The following is a 23,935-nucleotide window of genomic DNA, read 5'->3' as shown; positions in this document are numbered from 1 at the left end:
TATCTTCTCATTTTGTCTAAGTCTCTGTGCCTGTTTCTATGTGCTGCAAAAGTCAGATATTTCTCTTGTTCTAGAGGGTAATGGCCTTATGAAGAAGATGTCCTGTATTGCCCTACCTTGTAGTGTCCCCTCTTCCCCAGGGCTTGGTGCTTCAGTAAATGTGTCCAATGTGTGCTGCATGCACTGTGCTTTTGTGTCCTGGCTATTTTATCCTTTAGGCTAGTCATATTCAGAAGCTGTCTTTTTCTGTTATGGGCAGTGTTTGGTCCCTGAGCTGAATATGGCAAGTTTTAACTAGTTGTGCTCTGATCTGCTTGTGAAATGGGACCTCTTACCACTGCTGCTGGAACCAAGGCCCTGCAAGATTCCCAGGTCAGGAGACATGGTGTATGCAGGGGTTTGTACCAGTCTTCTGGGGTTAGGGGACTCTCGGTGCTGGGACTGGGGCAAGCATGACTGGGAAGGGCAGTTCCACTGCAGCACAGTTGGGGGCAGGGCTTGTTGTAAGCAAGTGAGGTGGTGAGTATCAGTACTGCTCTGCTTCCTGCAGATGGCTCTGTACTAATGCTGAGGGATGGGGAAGGAAAATGAGGCCTGCCAATTTTTTGTTCCCAGAGGGGTCTGTCCATGAACACTGCCTCTTTGGGACATGCTCTGAGTTGAGCAAATAACCTTTCCATTTTGTGCCCCAGGCACTCTTCAGATAGTCTTTGCCACACTGTATGTCTGTGGGATGTTTGCCTGGCCTTCTTTCCAAGAGTGGCCCCAGTGCCCTCCAGGCTCAATCCCAACCAAGTCCACTGACTTTTAAAATTCCAGGCTTTAAGCCCCGCTGTCTGCAAGAATTCAAAAAACTCGGCCCCTCTCATTTTCAAGCCAATTGCTATGGGGATTCCTCTTCTCAATGTGAGTTCCCCTGTGTGCTAGTCTGTCTCTTGCCCTTTTCCATGACTGTGGCTCCCTTCCCATCTCAGTCACCGTGATCCGCTTCTCTCCCAAGCCATGTCTCTGCACTTCCTACCTTCTTTGATGTGGCCTCTTCTCTATCTTTAGTTTTGGAGTTTGTTCTGCCAGTGTTCAGGTCGATTTTGGGGGTATTTAGGATGATTTGATAGTTATCTAGTTGTATTTGTGGGATGATGTAAGCGTAGGGTCCTCCTACTTTGCTGCCATCTTCCCCTCACCAGTTTCTCCCCAGGCAATCTGATCTGTTTTCTGTCACTATTGATCAGGGTTTGGCAAACTGTTCTGAAAAGAGCCAGAGATATTAAATATTTGAAACAATGCAGGCCATACACAAATACTACCACAAACTGAATGCTGCTGTTGTGCTAAAGCAGCCACAGAAAATATATACATGAATCACTATGGATGTGTTCCAATAAAAAATTATTTACAAAAACAGGAAGTGGGCCAGATTTGACCCATGAGCTATAGTTTATCAATCCCTGCTATTTGCATTTTCTAGAGTTTTATGTAAAAGGTTTGTATAATATGTAATTTTTTAAGTCTGACTTCTTTTATCAGGATAATTCTTATGAGATTCATCCATGTGGTAGTGTACATCAATATTTCCTTCCTTTTTATTGGCCGAATAGTATACTATGGGTTGAATATGCCACAATTCGTATATCGATTCATCTGTTGTGTATTTGGATCATTTCTAGTTTTTTACTATTATGACTGAAACTACAATGAACATTCGTGTTCAGTTCCTTCTTTCATCGTATGCTTTAATTTCTCTTGAGTTAATACCTACAAGTGGAATGGTTGGATCATTTGGTAGATTATGGGCAATGTTTTTAAAGATTGCTAGGCTGTTTTCCAAAGTGGTTGTAACATTTTACAAATCCATTAGCAGTATGTGAGATTTCCAGTTCCTCCATATCTTTGTCCATACTTAGTTTGGTCTGGCTTTTTATTTTTACACATTCTAAGGTATTTAGTAAGGTATGGTTTTGCTTTGCATTTTCCTGATGATCAGTGATGTTGAACATATTTGCATGTGCTTATATTCCATCCTTATATATTCTATGGTGAAGTGCCTTTTCAAAATATTCTCCATTTTAATGGAGTTGTTTGTTATTGTTGGGTTTTGAGAATTTTGAGGAATATATTCAGGTATGCTGAGTCCTTTATGAGATAGATCATTTGCAAATTTTTCTCCTAGTCTGTGGCTTGTCTTTGTGTTTACTTAACAGTGACTTTTGAGAAACATGAGTCCAATTAATGAAAATTTCCTTTTATACATCATGCTTTTAGTGTTGTATCCAAGAAAGTTTCCCAGGGTCAAAGAGACTTTTCTATATTTTATTCTAAACATTTTATAGTTATAAATTTTCCATTAGGCATATGATCCACTTAGTTAACTTTTGTATGTGATTCAATGAACAAATCAAAGTAAAACAATTTTTTTTTTTTTGCATGTGGATATCCAATTGCTCCAGCAACATTTGTATAAAAAACTACTATTTCTTCACTGAACTGTCACTGAACCTTTGTTGAAAATCAATTGGCCAGGAATGTATAGGTGTATTTCTGGATTCTTCATTAATCAAATTGATTATACTCATGCAATACTACACTGTTTTGACTATTGTAGCTTTCTAATAAGTCTTAATGTGAGATAATGTGTGTTCTTCAAATTTTCTCTTCTTTTTCAAGGTTGTATTGGCTATTCTAGGTCCTTTGCATTCCCATATGAATTTCAGAATCAGTTTGTTAATTTCAACACAAAAGATGGCTGGGATTTCCACAGAACATTCTTAGGAAAACCTTTATAAAGAAGACCTAAATAAATGGAGATACATAACAAGTTCATAGATCAGAAGACCCTACATTGTTAAAATGCTCTTTCCAAATTAATCCATATGTGGCCCCTCAAAGGTGTCTATACTCTAATTCCTGTTGTTAATGCTTGTATGTGTTATGTTGTGTGGCAAAGGGACTTTGCAGATAGAATTAACCTTAATACAAGATTTTCCTTGATTATCTAGGTGTGCCCAGTGTAATCACATGGGCCCCTAAAAGTAGAAGTGAAAGACAGAAGAGTCAGTCAGAGAGATGAAACAGAAGAAGAGGCAAAAGAGATTTGAAGTATGAGAGGGACTTGACCTACTATTGGCTGGCTTTGATGATAGATGAGGGTGGGGGTCTTGACCCAGGGAATGGGGGTGACCTCTAGAAGAGAGAAAAACTCCTGGGTGACAGCCAGTGAGGAAATTGGGGCCTCAGGATTACAGCTACAAGGAACTGAATTATGTCAACAACTTGAATGAATAAGAAAGCAGATTCTTTCCTAGAGCCTCCAGAAAGGAATTCAGCACCAGGAATGCCGCCACATTGATTTTACCTTAATGATGCTCTAGTCAGAAATGTAGCTGAGCCCACCATACTTCTGACCTGTGAAAACTGTGATTTAAGAAGTAGGTTTTATTTTAAGCCACTACATGTGTGGTAATTTGTTATGGCAGGTATAGAAAATTATTATAGTACTCTTTTTTTTTCTTTAATGTTTTAATTGTTATGTTAATCACCATACATTACATCATTAGATTTTGATGTAGTGTTCCATGATTCATTGTTTGTGTATAACACCCAGTGCTCCATGCAGAACGTGCCCTCTTTAATACCCATCACCAGGCTAACCCATCCTCCTACCCCCTTCCCCTCTAGAACTCTCAGTTTGTTTTTCAGAGTCCATCGTCTCTCATGGTTCATCTCCCCCTCCGATTTCCCCCCTTCATTCTTCCCCTCCTGCTATCTTCTTCTTCTTCTTCTTTTTTTAAACATATATTGTATTATTTGTTTCAGGGGTACAGATCTGAGATTCAACAGTCTTGCACAATTCCCAGCGCTCACCATAGCACATACCCTCCCCAATGTCTATCACCCAGCCACTCCATTCCTCCCACCCCCCCACCACTCCAGCAACTTTCAGTTTGTTTCCTGAGATTAAGAATTCCTCATATCAGTGAGGTCATATGATACATGTCTTTCTCTGATTGACTTATTTCGCTCAGCATAACACCCTCCAGTTCCATCAATGTCGTTGAAAATGACAAGATCTCATTCCTTTTGATGGCTGCATAATATTCCATTGTATATATATACCACTTCTTCTTTATCCATTCATCTGTGGGTAGATATCTTGGCTCTTTCCACAGTTTAGCTATTGTGGACACTGCTGCTATAAACATCGGGGTGCACGTACACATCGGGTCCCTACATCGGGGTGCAATTGCTGGATCGTACAGTAGCTCTATTTTCAACTTTTTGAGTAACCTCCATACTGTTTTCCAGAGTGCCTGCACCAGCTTGCATTCGCACCAACGGTGTAAGAGGGTTCCCCTTTCTCCGCATCCCTGCCAACATCTGTCGTTTCCTGACTTGTTAATTTTAGCCATTCTGACTGGTGTGAGGTGATATCTCATTGAGGTTTTGATTTGGATTTCCCTAATGCCGGGTGACATTGAGCACTTTTTCTTGTGTCTGTTGGCCATTTGGATGTCTTCTTTGCAGAAATGTCTCTTCATGTCGTCTGTCCATTTCTTGATTGGATCATTTTTTCTTTGGGTGTTGAGTTTAAGAAGTTCTTTATAGATTTTGGATACTAGCTCTTTATCTGATATATCATTTGCAAATATCTTCTCCCATTCTGTCAGTTGTCTTGTGGTGTTGTTGACTGTTTCTTTTGCTGTGCAAAAGCTTTTTATCTTGATGAAGTCCCAGTAGTTCATTTTTGCCCTTGCTTCCCTTGCCTTTGGCCATGTTTCTAGGAAGAAGTTGCTGCAGCTGAGGTCGAAGAGGTTGATGCTTGTGTTCTCCTTTAGGATTTTGATGGACTCCTGTCTCACATTTAAGTCTTTCAACCATTTGGAGTCTATTTTTGTGTGTGGTGTAAGGAAATGGTCCAGTTTCATTCTTCTGCATGTGGCTGTCCAATTTTCCCAACACCATTTGTTGAAGAGACTGTCTTTTTTCCACTGGACATTCTTTCCTGCTCTGTCGAAGATGAGTTGACCATAGAGTTGAGGGTCCATTTCTGGGCTCTCTATTCTGTTCCATTGATCTATGTGTCTGTTTTTGTGCCAGGACCATACTGTCTTGATGATGACAGCTTTGTAATAGAGCTGGAAGTCCGGAATTGTGATGCCACCAGCTTTGCTTTTCTTTTTCAACATTCCTCTGGCTATTCGGGGTCTTTCCTGGTTCCATACAAATTTTAGGATTATTTGTTCCATTTTTTTGAAAATAGTGGATGGTCTTTTGTTGGGGATTGCTCTGAATGTGTAGATTGCACTAGGTAGCATTAACATCTTCACAATATTTGTTCTTCCAATCCATGATCACAGAACGTTTTTCCATTTCTTTGTGTCTTCCTCAGTTTCTTTCCTGAGTATTTTATAGTTTTCTGAGTGCAGATTCTTTGCCTCTTTGGTTAGATTTATTCCTAGGTATCTTATGGTTTGGGGTGCAATTGTAAATGGGATCGACTCCTTAATTTCTCTGTCTTCTGTCTTGTTGTTGGTGTATAGGAACACCGCTGATTTCTGTGCATTGGTTTTATATCCTGCCACTTGACTGAATTCCTGTATGAGTTCTAGCAGTTTTGGGGTGGAGTCTTTTGGGTTTTCCACATAAAGTATCATATCATCTGCAAAGAGTGAGACTTTGACTTCTTCTTTGCCGATTTGGATGCCTTTGATTTCTTTTTGCTGTCTGATTGCTGTGGCTAGGAATTCCTGCACTGTGTTGAATAGCAGTGGTGATAGTGGACATCCCTGCTGTGTTCCTGAACTTATGGGGAAAGCTCTCAGTTTCTCCCCATTGAGAATGATGTTCGCTGTAGGTTTTTCACAGATGGCTTTTATGATATTGAGGTATGTACCCTCTATCCCTATACTCTGAAGAGTTTTGATCAAGAAAGGATGCTGTACTTTGTCAAATGCTTTTTCTGCATCTATTGAGAGGATCATATGGTTCTTGTTCTTCTTTTATTAATGTATTGTATCACATTGATTGACTTGCGCATGTTGAACCAACCTTGCAGCGCAGGAATAAATCCCACTTGGTTGTGGTGAATAATCCTTTTGGCTACTGTTGTAGCCAAATAATCCCTTTGGCTACTGTTGAATCCTACTGGCTAGTATTTTGGTGAGAATTTTTGCATCCATGTTCATCATGGATATTGTTCTGTAATTCTCCTTTTTGATGGGGTATTTATCTGGTTTGGGGTCAAGGTAATGGTGGCCTCATAGAATGGGTTTGGAAGTTTTCCTTCCATTTCTATTTTTTGGAACATTTTCAGAGGAATAGGTATTAATTCTTCTCTAAATGTTTGGTAGAATTCCCCTGGGAAGCCATCTGGCCCTGGGCTTTTGTTTGTTGGGAGATTTTTGATGACTGCTTCAATTTCCTTAGTGGTTATAGGTCTGTTCAGGTTTTCTATTTCTTCCTGGTTCAGTTTTGGTAGTTGATACATCTCTAGGAATGCATCCATTTCTTCCAGATTGTCTAATTTGCTGGCATAGAGTTGCTCATAATATGTTCTTATAATTATTTGTATTTCTTTGGTGTTGGTTGTGATCTCTCCTCTTTCATTCATGATTTTGTTGATTTGGGTCCTTTCTCTTTTCTTTTTGATAAGTCTGGCCTAGAGTTTATCAATCTTGTTAATTCTTTCAAAGAACCAGCTCCCGGTTTTGTTGATCTGTTCTACTGTTCTTTTGGTTTCTATTTCATTGATTTCTGCTCTGATCTTTATTATTTCTCTTCTTCTGCTGGGTTTAGGCTTTATTTGCTGTTCTTTCTCCAGCTCCTTTAGGTATAGGGTTAGGTTGTGTATTTGAGACCTTTCTTGTTTCTTGAGGAAGGCTTATGTTGCTATATACTTTTCTCTTAGGACTGCCTTTGCTGCATCCCAAAGATTTTGAACAGTTGTGTTTTCATTTTCATTTGTTTCCATTATTTTTTTTTAATTCTTCTTTAATTTCCTGGTTGACCCATTCATTCTTTAGTAGGATGCTCTTTAGCCTCCATGTATTTGAGTTCTTTCCGACTTCCCTCTTGTGACTGAGTTCTAGTTTCAAAGCATTGTGGTCTGAAAATAGGCAGGGAATGATCCTAATCTTTTGGTACTGGTTGAGACCTGATTTGTGACCTAGGATGTGATCTATTCTGTAGAATGTTCCATGGGCACTAGAGAAGAATGTGTATTCCGTTGCTTTGGGATGGAATGTTCTGAATATGTTTCTGAAGTCCATTTGGTCCAGTGTGTCATTTTAAGTCTTTATTTCCTTGTTGATCTTTTGCTTAGATGATCTGTCCATTAAAGTCCCCCACTATTATTGTAATGTTGTCAATGTGTTTCTTTGCTTTTGTTATTAATTGCCTCATATAATTGGCCGCTCCCATGTTAGGGACATAGATATTTACAAGTGTTAGATCTTCTTGTTGGATAGACCCTTTAAGTATGATATAGTGTCCTTCCTCATCTCTTATTACAGTCTTTGGTTTAAAATCTAATTTGTCTGATATAAGGATTGCCACCCCAGCTTTCTTTTGATGTCCATTAGCATGGTAAATGGTTTTCCACCCCCTCACTTTCAATCTGGGGGTGTCTTTGGGTCTAAAATGAGTCTCTTGCAGACAGCATATCAATGGGTCTTCTTATTTTTCCAATCTGATAGCCTGTGTCTTTTGATTGGGGCATTTAGCCCATTTGTATTCAGGGTAACTATTGAAAGATATGAATTTAGTGCCATTGTATTGCCTGTAAGGGGACTGTTACTGTATATTGTCTGTGTTCCTTTGTGGTCTATGTTGTTTTTAGGCTCTCTCTTTGCTTAGCGGACCCCTTTCAAGATTTCTTGTAGGGCTAGTTTCGTGTTTGCAAATTCCTTTAGTTTTTGTTTGTCCTGGAATATTTTTATCTCTCCTTCTATTTCTTTTTTTTTTTTTAAGATTTTATTTATTTATTTGACATAGAGATAGAGCCAGAGAGCACAAGTGGAGAGAATGGCAGAGGGAGACGGAGAAGCAGGCTCCCCACTTGAGCAGGCAGCCCAATGTAGGGCTCGATCCCAGGATCCTGGGATCATGACCTGAGCCAAAGGCAGACGCTTAACCATCTGAGCCACCCAGGCGCCCCTCTCCTTCTATTTTCAATGACAGCCTAGCTGGATATAGTATTCTTGGCTGCATATTTTTCTCATTTAGTGCTCTGAATATACCATGCCAGTCCTTTCTGGCCTGCCAGGTCTCTGTGGATAGGTCTGTTGCCAATCTAATGTTTCTACCATTGTAGGTTACAGATCTCTTCTCCCGAGCTGCTTTCAGGATTTTCTCTTTGTCTCTGAGCCTCATAAGTTTTACTATTAGATGTTGGAGTGTTGACTTATTTGTATTGAATTTGAGAGGGGTTCTCTGTGCCTCCTGGATTTTGTGGTCTGTTTCCTTCCCCAAATTAGGGAAGTTCTCTGCTATAATTTGCTCCAATATACCTTCTGCCCCTCTCTCTCTTTCTTCTTCTTCTGGGATCCCAATTATTCTAATGCTGTTTTGCCTTATGGTATCGCTTATCTCTTGAATTCTGCCCTCGTGATCCAGTAGTTGTTTATCTCTCTTTTTCTCAACTCCTTTATTTTCCATCATTTGGTCTTCCATATCACTGATTCTCTCTTCTGCTTCGTTTATCCTAGCAGTTAGCGCCCCCATTTTTGAATGCACCTCATTAATAGCCTTTTTTATTTCGACTTGGTTAGATTTTAGTTCTTTTATTTCTCCAGAAAGGGTTTCTCTAATAAGTTCCATGCTTTTTTCAAGCCCAGCTAGTATCTTTAAAGTGATGATTCTGAAGTCTAGATCCGACATCGTACTAATGTCCGTATTGAGTAGGTCCCTGGCAGTCGGTACTACCTCTTGTTCTTTTTGTTGAGGTGATTTTTTCCGTCTTGTCATTTTGTCGAGAGGAGAATAGGTGAATGAGAGAACAAAATGCTAACGGTAACAACGTCCCCAGAAAATATACTCTAAACAAATCAGAAAAGACCTGAAGCCGGGGGAAAAGAAAGGGAAAGAAAGAAAAAAGAAAAAAAAAAGAAAAAGGAAAAGATAAAAACAAACAAAAACAGAACAAAACAAAAAAACCCAGAATATGATCAAATATGATCAGGCTGGTACATAGATCAGTTCCACACACTAGATCTTGGGTGTATTTTGGTCTGTTAGAAGAAAGTGACTCCCAAAATTTTAAAGAAAGAAAAACTTACATATGTACAAAAAGAAGGGTTGATAGGCTGAAGGAATGGAAGATGACTGTAAATATGAAAATTAAAAAAATTTTATAAAAGTAATTGATAAGAAGTTGTTTGAGAAAAGAAAGAAGAGGATTAAAAAAAAAATGGAGAGAATGTGATCAGGCAGGAGACTAGAACAAAGCTGTACACTAGAGATTTAGGGTATATTTTGATCTGTTAGAAGAAACTGTATCTCAAAATTTTAGAGAGAACAACTTATTTATATATGCCAAAAATAAGGGTAACTACTATGAAGGGATAGAATATGACTTTAAAAATGAAAAATAAAAATGTTTTTTAAAAAAAGGATTGATACGATGTTGGTTGAGAAAGGGAAAAAGAAAAATTAAAAAAAAAAGGCAGTTAAAAAAAATTAACTTTGAAAGACTAAAGAATCATGGTAAAAAAGCCATGGATTCTTTGCGCAGTATTCCCCTAGCGCTGGAGTTCTGCCATTCTCATTGATTGGTAAACTTGGTCTTGGCTGGCTGTTCTTGCTGATCTTCTGGGGGAGGGGCCTGTTGCCATGGTTCCCAGATGTCTTTGCCAGAGGCGGAATTGTCCCACCCTTGCTGGGTCCAGGCTAAGTAATGTGCTCGGGTTTGCTCTCGGGAGCTTTTGTTCCCTGCAAGCTTTCCGTATAGCTTTGGAGGAGAAGAGTGAAAATGGCGGCCTCCCAATCTCTGCCCCAGAGGAGCCGAGAACTCGGGGCCCCGCTCCTCAGTGAGCCCCCAGAGAAAAGCAATCAATCACTCCTGTCTCCCCGGTCTCTGGCCGCCCTCCATGCTCACCCGGCCTGTGACCCAGCATTTCTATCTCTGGCACCCAACTCGTGTGGAGTCTCCAAACCCAGCAGATCCCTGTGGTGCGCTCTCATGCCGCTCCTCCCGGGGGAGGAAGGTGAGTCTCCCCGGATCTGCCGCTTGTTGGGTTCCTGCTGGAGTAGCAGTGGCCCGACTGTGCCCTGGATCATGGTTTATGGCAACCCCGAGCTGAGAGCCCACGCCTCGTCTCTGTCTCTGCAGCCGGCTTCCCCGCTCTTGTACCTGGGAGCTCTGCTGCACTCAGGCACCCCTGGTCTTTCTGTGACCCCAAGGGTCCTGAGACCACACTGTCCCAGCGAGGGTTCCACCCCCCGCTTAGTCACTGGAGCAACGTTCCTCAGCGGAGCCGACTTCTAAAAGTTCCGATTTTGTGGTCCGCCATTGCTCTATCACTTGCCAGAAGCGGCTGATGGAGGCCCCTCCCCCCGCTGTCTATCCTTCCGAATATCGCCTCGGATTCACTTCTCCACAAGTCCTACATTCCAGGAAGTGGTCGCTTTTCTGTTCAGAGAGTTGTTGCTATTCTTTCCTTCAATCTCCTGTTGAGTTCGTAGGTGTTCAGAATGGTTTGATCCCTATCCAGCTGAATTCCTTGGACCAGACGAAATCCAGGTCTCCTACTCCTCCTCCATCTTGCTCCAGTACTCTTTTTTTTTTTTTGAAGATTTATGTATTCATTTTAGAGAGAGAGAGCAGGTGGGCTGGTGGGGGGGAGGGCAGGGGGAGAAAGAGGAGCCTGAAGAGGGGCTTGATCGCATGACCCTGAAATCATGACCTGAGCCAAAATTAAGAGTTGGACACTTAACTGACTGAGCCACCCAGGCACCCCAAAGTAGTACTCTTTTTATGTCTATAGAATTTATAGTCATGTCACTGTTCTTTTTCTTGATATTGTTAAATTTTGTCCTCTCATATTTTGTCCTATTCAAATTGGCTAAGGTTTATCAACCTTCTTGATTTTCTCTAAGAACCAAATTTTGGTGCCATTGCTTTGCTCTACTATTTTTCTACTTCCTATTTCACTGATTTCTGCTCCAATCCTTACTCTTTCTTTTCTTGTACTTATTTTGGGTCTTATTTGCCCTACTCATTAAAAAAAATGAGCAGACTGTTTGAACAAAAACTTCACAAAAGAATATCTGTAGATGGCAAATAGGTACATGAAAAACACTCAACATCATTAGCCTTTAGAGAAATGCAATTTGAAACCACAATAAAGACCCTTCATACTCATCGGAATGTCAAACATTAAAAAAGGCTGACCCAGTGTTGAAAATCTGGGGTAAAAAATTCTGATACTGCTGGTGGTGTTATATAATGTTACAACCATTTTGGAAAACAATTTCACAGTTTCTTAAAACGTAAATATTCTATAATATTAACCTATCATAAGATCAACTATTCCATTCCTAGGTATTTATCCAAGGGAACTGAAAACACATGCATAGATAGATAATTGTATATGATAGCACATTTGTTTGTAATAGTCAAATAATGGAAGCAATCCAAATGTCCCATCAACAGTGAATAGATATGTACATCATCCCATAGCCATACTATGGCATATTACTAAACAATAAAAAGTAATGAACTATTGATCCACAAACCAATATTGCAGAATTTTAAAATAGTTGTGTTGAAGTGGAAGCTGTCAGACAAAAGAATGAATGCTGTATGATTGCATTTATAGAAAATATAGAAAATATAAACTATAGTGAAAAAAAAAAAAAGACATGAATAGTTCCTGGGGGTAGGGTGGGGTTACAGGGGGAGATAGAGAGGATACAAGAATGCAAACATTAGTAAATTGCTGGGGGTAGTGATTATTTTCATTGTCTTGATTATATTATTCGTTTTGTGGGTATATACATTAGCCAAAATATAAATTGTACATTTTGAATATGTTCAGTTTGCAGAATATAAATTTTCTTCAAAAAAGAAAGCAATCATAAGATAAAAACTCAGTGTGTTAACAATTGAACTACATCTATGTCTATATGTCCACTTATTTGTTTTTCAGGGTGGATTGCTATTCTGGGTGCCATCTGGTTGCTAATTTTAGCTGATATTCATGATTTTGAGATAATTCTACACCGAGTGGAATGGGCAACTCTTCTATTCTTTGCAGCACTCTTTGTTCTGATGGAGGTAAGACTTTAGAACTTTTGCAATGTCATCTTTTACCTGACTTTTATATTTCATATTTTACTGAGTGAATGAAAAAAGCCCAAGTCTATAAGTCTTTCCACATATTCACCAAGGAGAAAACGATGGAGTTTGTAATTAGAATATTTTAAGTTAAACCAGCTTTTATCTCAGCCACCTAAATATTTCTGATAATTATTTTTTACTTTTTTTTATTATGTTAATCCCCATACATTACATCATTAGTTTTAGATGTAGTGTTCCATGATTCATTGTTTGTGCATAACACCCAGTGCTCCATGCAGAACGTGCCCTCCTCAATACCCATCACCAGGCTAACCCATCCTCCCACCCCCCTCCCCTCTAGAACCCTCAGTTTGTTTTTCAGAGTCCATCATCTCTCATGGTTTGTCTCCCCCTCCGATTTCCCCCCCTTCATTCTTCCCCTCCTGCTATCTTCTTCTTCTTCTTTTTTTTTTCTTAACATATATTGCATTATTTGTTTCAGAGGTACAGATCTGAGATTCAACAGTCTTGCACAATTCACAGCGCTTACCAGAGCACATACCCTCCCCAGTGTCTATCACCCAGTCACCCCATCCCTCCCACCCAACCCCCCACTCCAGCAACCCTCAGTTTGTTTCCTGCGATTAAGAATTCCTCATATCAGTGAGGTCATATGATACATGTGTTTCTCTGTTTGACTTACTTCGCTCAGCATAATACCCTCCAGTTCCATCCACGTCGTTGCAAATGGCAAGATCTCATTCCTTTTGATGGCTGCATAAAATTCCATTGTATATATATACCACTTCTTCTTTATCCATTCATCTGTCAATGGACATCTTGTCTCTTTCCACAGTTTGGCTATTGTGGACATTGCTGCTATAAACATCGGGGTGCACATACCCTTTCGGGTCCCTACTTTTGTATCTTTGGGGTAAATACCCAGTAGTGCAATTGCTGGATCATATGGTAGCTCTATTTTCAACTTTTTGAGGAACCTCCATACTGTTTTCCAGAGTGGCTGCACCAGCTTACATTCCCACCAACAGTGTAGGAGGATTCCCCTTTCTATGCATCCCCGCCAACATCTGTCATTTCCTGACTTGTTAATTTTAGCCATCTGACTAGTGTGAGGTGGTATCTCATTGAGGTTTTGATTTGGATTTCCCTGATGCCAAGCGATATTGAGCTCTTTTTCATGTGTCTCTTGGCCATTTGGATGTCTTTGCAGAAATGTCTGTTCATGTCTTCTGCCCATTTCTTGATTGGATCCTTTGTTCTTTGGGTGTTGAGTTTGATAAGTTCTTTATAGATTTTGGATACTAGCCCTTTATCTGATATGTCATTTGCAAATATCTTCTCCCATTCTGTCAGTCGTCTTTTGGTTTTGTTGACTGTGTCCTTTGCTGTGCAAAAGCTTTTTATCTTGATGAAGTCCCAATAGTTCATTTTTGCCCTTGCTTCCCTTGCCTTTGGCAATGTTTCTAAGAAGAAGTTGCTGCGGCTGAGGTCGAAGAGGTTGCTGCCTGTGTTCTCCTTTAAGATTTTGATGAACTCCTGTCTCACATTGAGGTCTTTCAACCATTTGGAGTCTATTTTTTTGTGTGGTGTAAGGAAATGGTCCAATTTCATTCTTCTGCATGTGGCTGTCCAATTTTCCTAACATGATTTGTTGAAGAGACTGTCTTTTTTCCATTGGACATTCTTTCCTGCTTTGTCAAAGATGAGTTGACCATAGAGTTGAGGGTCCATTTCTGGGCTCTCTATTCTGTTCCATTGATCTATGTGTCTGTTTTTGTGCCAGTACCATACTGTCTTGATGATGACAGCTTTGTAATAGAGCTGGAAGTCTGGAATTGTGATGCCGCCAGCTTTGCTTTTCTTTTACAACATTCCTCTGGCTATTCGGGGTCTTTTCTGGTTCCATACAAATTTTAGGATTATTTGTTCCATTTCTTTGAAAAAAGTGGATGGTATTTTGATGGGGATTGCATTGAATGTGTAGATTGCTCTAGGTAGAATTGACATCTTCACAATATTTGTTCTTCCAATCCATGATCACAGAACGTTTTTCCATTTCTTTGTGTCTTCCTCAATTTCTTTCCTGAGTATTTTATAGTTTTCTGAGTGCAGATTCTTTGCCTCTTTGGTTAGATTTATTCCTAGGTATCTTATGGTTTTGGGTGCAATTGTAAATGGGATCGACTCCTTCATTTCTGTTTCTTCTGTCTTGTTGTTGGTGTATAGGAATGCCACTGACTTCTGTGCATTGATTTTATATCCTGCCACTTGACTGAATTCCTGTATGAGTTCTAGCAGTTTTGGGGTGGAGTCTTTTGGGTTTTCCACATAAAGTATCGTATCATCTGCAAAGAGTGAGAGTTTGACTTCTTCTTTGCCAATTTGGATGCCTTTGATTTCTTTTTGTTGTCTGATTGCTGTGGGTAGGACTTCTAATACTATGTTGAATAGCAGTGGTGATAGTGGACATCCCTGCGCGTTCCTGACCTTAGGGGGAAAACTCTCAGTTTTTCCCCATTGAGAATGATATTCGCTGTATGTTTTTCATAGATGGCGTTTATGATATTGAGGTATGTACCCTCTATGCCTATACTCTGAAGAGTTTTGATCAAGAAAGGATGCTGTACTTTGTCAAATGCTTTTTCTGCATCTATTGAGAGGATCATATGATTCTTGTTCTTTCTTTTGTTAATATATTGTATCACGTTGATTGATTTGCGGATGTTGAACCAACCTTGCAGCCTAGAGATAAATCCCACTTGGTCGTGGTGAATAATCCTTTTAATGTACTGTTGGATCCTATTGGCTAGTATTTGGTGAGAATTTTTGCATCCATGTTCATCAGGGATATTGGTCTGTAGTTCTCCTTTTTGATGGGGTCTTTGTCTGGTTTTGGGATCAAGGTAATGGTGGCCTCATAAAATGAGTTTGGAAGTTTTTCTTCCATTTCTATTTTTTGGAACAGATTCAGAAGAATAGGTATTAATTCTTCTTTAAATGTTTGGTAGATTTCCCCTGGCAAGCCATCTCGCCCTGGGCTTTTTTTTGTGGGGGGAGATTTTTGATGACTGCTTCAATTTCCTTAGTGGTTATAGGTCTGTTCAGGTTTTCTATTTCTTCCTGGTTCAGTTTTGGTAGTTGATACATCTCTAGGAATGTATCCATTTCTTCCAGGTTATCTAATTTGCTGGCATAGAGTTGCTCATAATATGTTCTTATAATTGTTTGTATTTCTTTGGTGTTTGTTGTGATCTCTCCTCTTTCATTCATGATTTTGTTGATTTGGGTCATTTCTCTTTTCTTTTTGATAAGTCTGGCCAGGGGTTTATGAATCTTGTTAATTCTTTCAGAGAACCAGCTCCTAGTTTCGTTGGTCTGTTCTACTGTTCTTTTGGTTTCTATTTCATTGATTTCTGCTCTGATCTTTATTATTTCTCTTCTCCTGCTGGGTTTAGGCTTTATTTGCTGTTCTTTCTCCAGCTCCTTTAGGTGTAGGGTTAGGTTGTGTATTTTAGACCTTTCTTATTTCTTTAGGAAGGCTTGTATTGCTATATACTTTCCTCTTAGGACCACCTTTGCTGCATCCCAAAGATTTTGAACAGTTGTGTTTTCATTTTCATTTGTTTCCATGAATATTGTTAATTCTTCTTTAATTTCCTGGTTGACCCATTCGTTCTTTAGTAGGATGCTCTTTAGCCTCCATGTATTTGAGTCCTTTCTGACTTTCCTCCTGTGATTGAGTTCTAGTTTCAAAGCATTGTGGTCTGAAAATACGCAGGGAATGATCCTAATCTTTTGGTACCAGTTGAGACCTGATTTGTGACCTAGAATGTGATCTCTTCTGGAGAATGTTCCATGGGCACTAGAGAAGAATGTGTATTCTGTTGCTTTGGGATGGAATGTTCTGAATATATCTGTGTCATTTAAAGTCTTTATTTCCTTGTTGATCTTTTGCTTAGATGATCTGTCCATTTCAGTGAGGGGCTTATAAAAGTCCCCTACTATTATTGTATTGTTGTTGATGTGTTTGTTTGCTCTTCTGTTTAATTGGCTTATATAATTGGCTGCTCCCATGTTAGGGGCATAGATATTTACAATTGTTAGATCTTCATGTTAGTTAGACCCTTTAAGTAGGATATAGTGTCCTTCTTCATCTCTTATTATAATCTTTGGTTTAAAATCTGATTTGTCTGATATAAGGATTGCCACCCAGCTTTCTTTTCGTGTCCATTAGCATGATAAATGGTTTTCCACCCCCTCATTTTCAATCTGGAGGTGTCTTTGCATCTAAAATGAGTCTCTTGCAGGCAGCATATCGATGGGTCTTGTTTTTTTAATCAATCTGATAGCCTGTGTCTTTTGATTGGGGCATTTGGCCCATTTACATTCAGGGTAACTATTGAAAGATAGGAATTTAGTGCCATTGTATTGCCTGTAAGGGGACTGTTACTGTGTATTGTCTGTGTTCCTTTCTGGTCTATGTTGCTTTTAGGCTCTCTCTTTGTTTAGAGGACCCCTTTCAATATTTCTTGTAGGGCTGGTTTCGTGTTTGCAAATTCCTTTAGTTTTTGTTTGTCCTCGAAGCTTTTTATCTCTCCTTCTATTTTCAATGACAGACTAGCTGGATATAGTATTCTTGGCTGCATATAAATTTTTCTCATTTAGCGCTCTGAATATTCATGCCAGTCCTTTCTGGCCTGGCAGGTCTCTGTGGATAGGTCTGTTGCAATCTAATCTAGCACTGTAAGTTACAGATCTCTTGTCCCAAACTGTTTTCAGGATTTTCTCTTTGTCTCTGAGACTCGTAAGTTTTACTATTAGATGTTGGAGTGTTGACCTATTTTTATTGATTTTGAGGGGGGTTCTCTGTGCCTCCTGGATTTTGACGCCTGTTTCCTTCCCCAATTTAGGGAAGTTCTCTGGTATAATTTGCTCCAATATACCTTCTGCCCCTCTCTCTCTTTCTTCTTCTTCTGGGATCCCAATTATTCTAATATTGTTTTGTCTTATGGTATCACTTACCTCTCGTGTTCTGCCCGCATGATCTAGTAGTCGTTTGTCTCTTTTTTTCTCAGCTTCTTTATTTTCCATCATTTAGTCTTTTATATCACTAATTTTGTCTTCTGCCTCATTTACGCTAGCAATTAGAGCCTCCATTTTTTATTGCACCTCATTAATAGCCTTTTTGATTTCGACTTGGTTAGATTGTAGTTCTTTTATTTCTCTAGAAAGGGTTTTTCTAGTATCTTCCATGCTTTTTTCAAGTCCAGCTTGTATCTTTATAATCGTTATTCTGAACTCTAGTCCCAACATCTTACTAATGTCTGTATTGATTAGGTCCCTGGTAGTTTGTACTGCCTCTTGTTCTTTTTTTTGAGGTGATTTTTTTCCATCTTGTCATTTTGTCCAGAGGAGAATAGATGAATGAGAGAACAAAATGCTAGCAGGGTAAAAACAACCCCACAAAAAAATACACTAAACAAATCAGAAGAGACCTGAAACCAGGGGAAAGGAAAGAGAATGAAAGAAAAAGAAAAAGGTAAAAAAAAAAGGAAAAGAATATGATCATATTTGATCAGGCTGGTGAATAGATCAGTGCCACACACTAGATTTTGGGCTTATTTTTGTCTGTTAGAAGAAACTGCCGCTGAAAATTTTCAAGAATGAAAAGCTTATATATGTATAAAAATAAGGTAAATACGATGAAGGGATGGAATATGAGTGTAAAGATGAAAATTATAAAAGATTTTATAAAAGGTATTGATAAGATAAGAAGTTGGCTGAAAAAAGAAAGAAGAGAAATTAAAAAAAAAAAGGGAGAGAGAATGTGATCAGGCAGGAGAGTAGAACAAAGCCATACACTAGAGATTTAGTGTATATATTTGGTCTGTTAGAAGAAACTGTATCCCAAAATTTTAAAGAGAGAACAAGTTATATATATACCAAAAATAAGGTGAACGGATAGAATATTTCTCTAAAAATGAAAAATAAAAAAGATTTTTGATACGGGGTTGATAAGATGTTGTTTGAAAAAGGGAAAAAGAAAAATTTAAAAAAAAAAAAAAGAAAATTAAAAAAATTAACTTTGAATGACTAAAGAATCAGGGGGGAAAAAAGCCATGAATTCTATGTGCTGTATTTCCCTCGTGCTCATGTTCTGCCTTTCTCATTGATTGGTAAACAGCTGTTCTTGCTGATCTTCTTGGGGAGGGGTCTGTTGCAGTGATTCTCAAATGTTTTTGCCTGATGTGGAATTGCCCTGCCCTTGCCAGGGCAGGCTAAGTAATCTGCTCAGTTTTGCTCTCCGTAGCTTTTGTTCTCTGCAAACTTTCCATACAGCTTTGGAGGAGGAGAGTGAAAATGGCAGCCTCCCAATCTCAGCCCCAGAGGAGCTGAGAACTCAGGGCCCCACTCCTCAATTCGCCCCCAGAGAAAAGCAGTCAATCACTCCTGTCTCCCCTGTCTCTGTCCTCACTCCGTGCTCACCCAGCCTGTGACCCAGCATTTCTATCTCTGGCACCTGACCCCGAGTGGACCCTCCAAACCCAGCAGATTCCTGTGGTGTGCTCCCATGCCTCTCCTCCTGGGGAAGGAAGGGGAGTCTTCCCGGATCTGCCACTTGTTGGGTCCCTGCTGGAAGAGCAGTGGCCTGACTGTGCCACAGATCACAGTTTATGGCAAGCCCGAACTGAGAGCCTGCTCCTCAGCTCCGTCTCTGCAGCCGGCTTCCCGGATCCGATACCTGGGAGCTCTGCCACACTCAGGCACCCCTGGTCTCTCTGTGACCCTGAGGGTCCTGAGACCACACTGTGCCAGCGAGGGTTCCACCCCTCGCTTAGCCACTGGAGTGACGTCCCTCAGTGGAGCGACTTCTAAAAGTTCCAATTTTGTGCTCCGCTGCTCTATCACTTGCTGGTAGTGCCTGGCGGAGGCTTCCTCCCGCCGTGGTCTATCTTCCTGAATATAGCCTCGGATTCACTTCTCCGTATGTCCTACCTTCCAGAAAGTGCTTGCTTTTCTGTTCAGAGAGTTGTTGCTATTCTTTTCTTTGATCTCCTGTTGAGTTCATAGGTGTTCAGAAAAAAGAGAGACCCTTATTTATTTATTTGATCCCTATCTAGGTGAATTCCTGGGACCAAACAAAATTTAGGTTTCCTACTCCTATGCCATCTTTCTCCTCCTCTCAAGATTTTATTGTTTTTTGATGGTGAGTAATATTCCATCGTATATATACACCACATTTTCTTATCCATTCATTAGTTGATGGATTTGGGCTCTTTCCACAGTTTGGCTATTGTTGATAATGCTGCTTTAAACATTGAAGTACATGTATCCCTTGAAATCTGTATTTTGGTATGCTTTGGGTAAATACCGAATAGTGCAGTTTCTGGATTGTAGGGTCTCGGTACCAAACCGTAGTCCAGGGATGACTCTTCCAATTCAGGTTAACAGCTTCAAGACAGCATTATGTAAGAAATATTTTCATCTTCAGTTTCTTTCATCAGTGTTTTATAGTTTTCAGGGCATGGGTCTTTTACCTCTTTGGTTATGTTTATTCCTAGGTATTTCATTCTTTTTAGTGCAATTATAAATGGAATTATTTTATTACTTTCTCATGTGCTGCTTTGTTATTAGTGTATAAAAACATTACCACTTTCTGGGTGTTATTTTTTTATTCTGAACTTTACTGAATTCACTTATTACTTCTAATATTTTTTTGGTGGTGTATTTAAGGTTTTCAATATGTAGTATGTCATCATCTCCTTGCCTGCTGTGGGCAGTATTTGTTCCCTGGCCTGATGTGGCAAGTTTGAACTAGGTGTGCTCTGGTCTGCTTGTGAAATGAGAGCTGACACCACCTCCATTAGAACTGAGGCCCTGGAGAACTCCCTGGTCAGGAGACATGGTGTCAGGAGGGGTTTGTGCTGACCTTCTGGGGGAGGGACTCATCATGCTGGGACTGAGGCAAAAGTGACTGAGAAAGGCAGTCCCACGAAAGTACAGGGTGTGAGGCTTAGTGTAAGCAAGTTAGGGAGCCAGTTTTTGTGCTGTGTGGCTTCTGGCTTCTCCTTATTTTGCTTGACTTCTATGTTTGTTTCTATGGATTAGACAGAACATCTACTTCTCCTAAACTTGAAGGAATGGTCTTGTATATGGTCATCCCCTCTGTTGGGCTTGATGACTTTCACTGGCTGACTGGAGCTGTGGCTGTCAGTGGGCACCTTGGAGGGGCAGGTATAGCTGACATGGGTGCAGGTTGGTGTGGCCCCTGGGCTCTAATGCAGTGGGTACCCTGGCACAACACCTAAGCTGAAGTGGGTGCAGGCTGGGGAATCCCTGGATGAAGAATTTGTATTCTGTATTTCAGGGTATAGAGTTAAATATAAGTTCATAATATTTCTTTATAGATTATGTTATTTAAATGTTTTATCTCTTCACTTTTTGTCCATGTGATTGGCCTATACTAGATGTGATGTATGTGTCTTCAATTATTGTGTTTAGGGTTTTGAATCTTTGCATATACTGTAGCTTTGCTTCATAAAGTCTGTTTCTCTGTTATTTAGTACATTAAATATTCATAAGTGTTATCTCTGCATTGTGATTTGTGGCTTTGAGCATGAAAAATTTCCTTCTCTGTTATATTTACTTTGTCAGCTATCCCTCCATTTTTGTTTGTGTGTTTGTATTGCCTGGTGTACCTTTACCTACTCTTTCATTTTTAGTCTTTCAGAATCATCTTGTTTTAGGCATGTCTCTTGTATACCTCATGGAATGGGGTCTCATTTTCTGCCAAATTGAAAGCCTCTTTCTTTTAATAGATGAGTTAAGTACATTCACATTTATTGATATGACTGACAATTTTAGTCTTAATTCTGACATATTTGTAAGTATGTGTATTTTGTTGTATTAGCTATGTTCATTTCTCTTCAAGATGTATGTTCTTTGTTCTCGTATTGATAATTTTTTTTGGTACTTGAGAAGTGTGTATTTTTATTCTAATGGTTACCTTTGTGTTTAAATCTTTTAAAATATCATTAATACCCAGTTTCCTTTTTAACCTTTACTATCTGGCTTTTCAGTCTTTTCCCCAATATCTTTTATTGCCTACCTATTGCTGATACAGTAGTAAGATTTTTTTTTCTATTTTCATCTTTCTTTTTTTAAAGATTTTATTTATTTATTTGACAGACAGAGAGAGACAGCAAGAGATGGAACACAAGCAGGGGGAGTGGGAGAGGGAGAAGCAGGCTTCCTGCTGAGCAGGGAGCCCAATGCAGGACTTGATCCCAGGACCTTGGGATCATGACCCAAGCCAAAGGCAGATGCTTAACGACTGAGCCACCCAGGCACCCCTCTATTTTCATCTTTCATTCAATCCATATATTTGCTTTAACCTTAGATGTACATGTATATATTGTTAAATGCTAACCACTTGTCCTTTTGCTGAAGTTTTCCCAGTAATAGTGAGTCAAATGAAACTCATTCTCTAACACAAAGGTCAGTAAACTATGGCCTGTGGACCAAATCTGGCATACTGCCTGCTTTTCAAATAAAACTTTATTGGAACAAAGTCACACTCACTGATTTATTTTTTATGGCTATTTTGTACTATGTTGGCAGAGTTATACAGTTGCAATAGATACCTTTTGGCCTACAGAGCATAAAATATTTACTTTCTGGCCTATTACAAAAAAACATATGCCTGCTCTAGATGATTCCACACAAAGGGCTAAAAGTGTGCTGAAATTCCTAAATTCTTACATGTTGAAAATTTTTTTCTATAGTCTTGATATTTTAAAGACAGTTTGGCTGGATTTACATCATTTGTTTACCCTTTCTCTCACTGATTTTTAAGAAGATGTTCCATTATTGCCTTGTTTTGTATGTTGGTTTTGAAAGGTGTAATGTCAACCAAACTCTGTTTTTGCCTATGGGCCTTGATGATTTTATATTCTTTGAAATCTAATAGTTTTATTAGAATGTACTACAGCTTTTAGTTTTTAGTTTAGTTTTTTTAAAGCTAAGATGAATGAGCTGAGGTATAGTGGTTTTTGATTCTTTTTAAAAAGCATCATTACAATTTGTTAGCAGAAATATGATAAGGATATACTAGAGACAAGAAAAATGATTATTTATGAGGGGGGGTTAGATGCTGAAGAGGTGTAAGTTAGATTTCTCAATATACAGTTTGTATTCAGTTTTGTTTTAAACTATAGGAATGTATTATATGGCAAAAGTAACATTACATTTAAATGAAAAAAAGAGAACTAAAGCATCAGTCATATCAAAGTAGTCTTATATTGACATTTAATTTTCTGTATTTTGTCTGTATGCCTTTGTTAATGCTTTTTAATTCTTGTATCCTTTAAAGCATTTCTTGGAAGACTTGATTTCTTATTTGGGAAGGAACCAGTACTTATTTTGTGTCATTGTACTTAAGACCAATTTGTATTTTACTTGTTGTAGTATTTTCCACACATCATTTTCCTAAAATAAATTGCAGTTAACAGTTTTTTTAAAATCTGTTTTTGGATATATCAGAATTTTAAATTGCAGATGAGTGGAACAGAGAATTAGAAGGGGGAAATCATTTGGCATTAATTTTAAAACTGCAGAGAATCTAAGATCCAAAAATGTCAGATGCAACATCTTTTAGCTTTGTTTCTACTTTTCTGCATTTTTTACAAGTTTCTCAGGGCAATATTTGCATAATTACTTTTTGGAGTTGCATATTTCCTTTTATTTCATCGTTTCCTACAAAATATTTTTCCATTAGAGAGGCCATTACAAACTACCTCTTGAAAGTGCTGTGGGAATATTAACCCTAGTTTGAATACCATTAGAAAGCTTTCAGGCATTAAAGTCCTCCCTCCACACCAAATGTTAAAGGTAATTTGATAAGATTTCCTACTTTCCACCTTCAAGCTTATTCTTTTTTTCTGTTTTATACAACCCAATATCACTTTTAAACTCCCAGTCACTAGTAGAAATCCTGAAGATCTGCTGATGAAAAGGCACAGAGATTTTAGTTTTAAATATCAGTTCCATTTCACTATTTTGTTTTTCTTCTTCAGAGACTCCAATAAACAAATATTCCTTTGTTTCCCTTTTTCTGTTTCCATCACTGTCTCTGTGACCCTTTTGGTTTACTTATTTATTATTAATTAATTAATTATTTAATTTATTTAATTTTTATTCTCTTGGTTGTTTTGATGTCTTTCTTCATTGCCCTATATTACATTTTTATTTATGTCTACTGCCCCTTAGGTATCTTGTAATTTTTACTAATTTCTGAGAAATCTTTGTATTTTATTTTGTTCCTTTGTTCATTCAACTCTGTTTCTCCCTGTTATTTGTCTATTTATGTGTTCTGTTTTTGAATTTCTGGATTTTAATATGGATGCTTGTATTTTTATTTATTTATTTTTTTAAAAAGACTTATTTATTATTTTAGAGAGAGAGAGAGGGAACGGGGGGGGGGCAAAGGAGAGGGAGAGAGTCTTAAGTAAATTCTGCATTCAGCAAGGAGCCTGATGCGGGACTTGATCTCACAACTCTGAGGTCAAGACATGAGTTGAAACCAAGAGTCAGTCAGTCCTCAACCAACTGCACCACCCAGGCACCCTGATGTTTGTATTT

General features: G+C 38.8%; 1 protein-coding gene across 1 annotated transcript in view; it reads left to right on the top strand.

Moving 5' to 3' along the window:
• Window positions 1–23,935, top strand: part of OCA2 (OCA2 melanosomal transmembrane protein) — a 516,129-nt gene that overhangs the window by 269,321 nt on the left and 222,873 nt on the right. The window contains exon 19 of the mRNA XM_078078703.1: window positions 12,144–12,271. Within this exon, the coding sequence (XP_077934829.1) occupies window positions 12,144–12,271 (128 nt within the window). The remainder of the gene's footprint in view (window positions 1–12,143; window positions 12,272–23,935) is intronic.

Source organism: Halichoerus grypus, chromosome 8 (genome assembly GCF_964656455.1).
Source record: "Halichoerus grypus chromosome 8, mHalGry1.hap1.1, whole genome shotgun sequence".
Lineage (NCBI taxonomy): Eukaryota > Metazoa > Chordata > Mammalia > Carnivora > Phocidae > Halichoerus > Halichoerus grypus.
The sequence above is the reverse complement of the archived record's forward strand: the minus strand, read 5'-3'. Positions and strand labels throughout refer to the sequence as shown.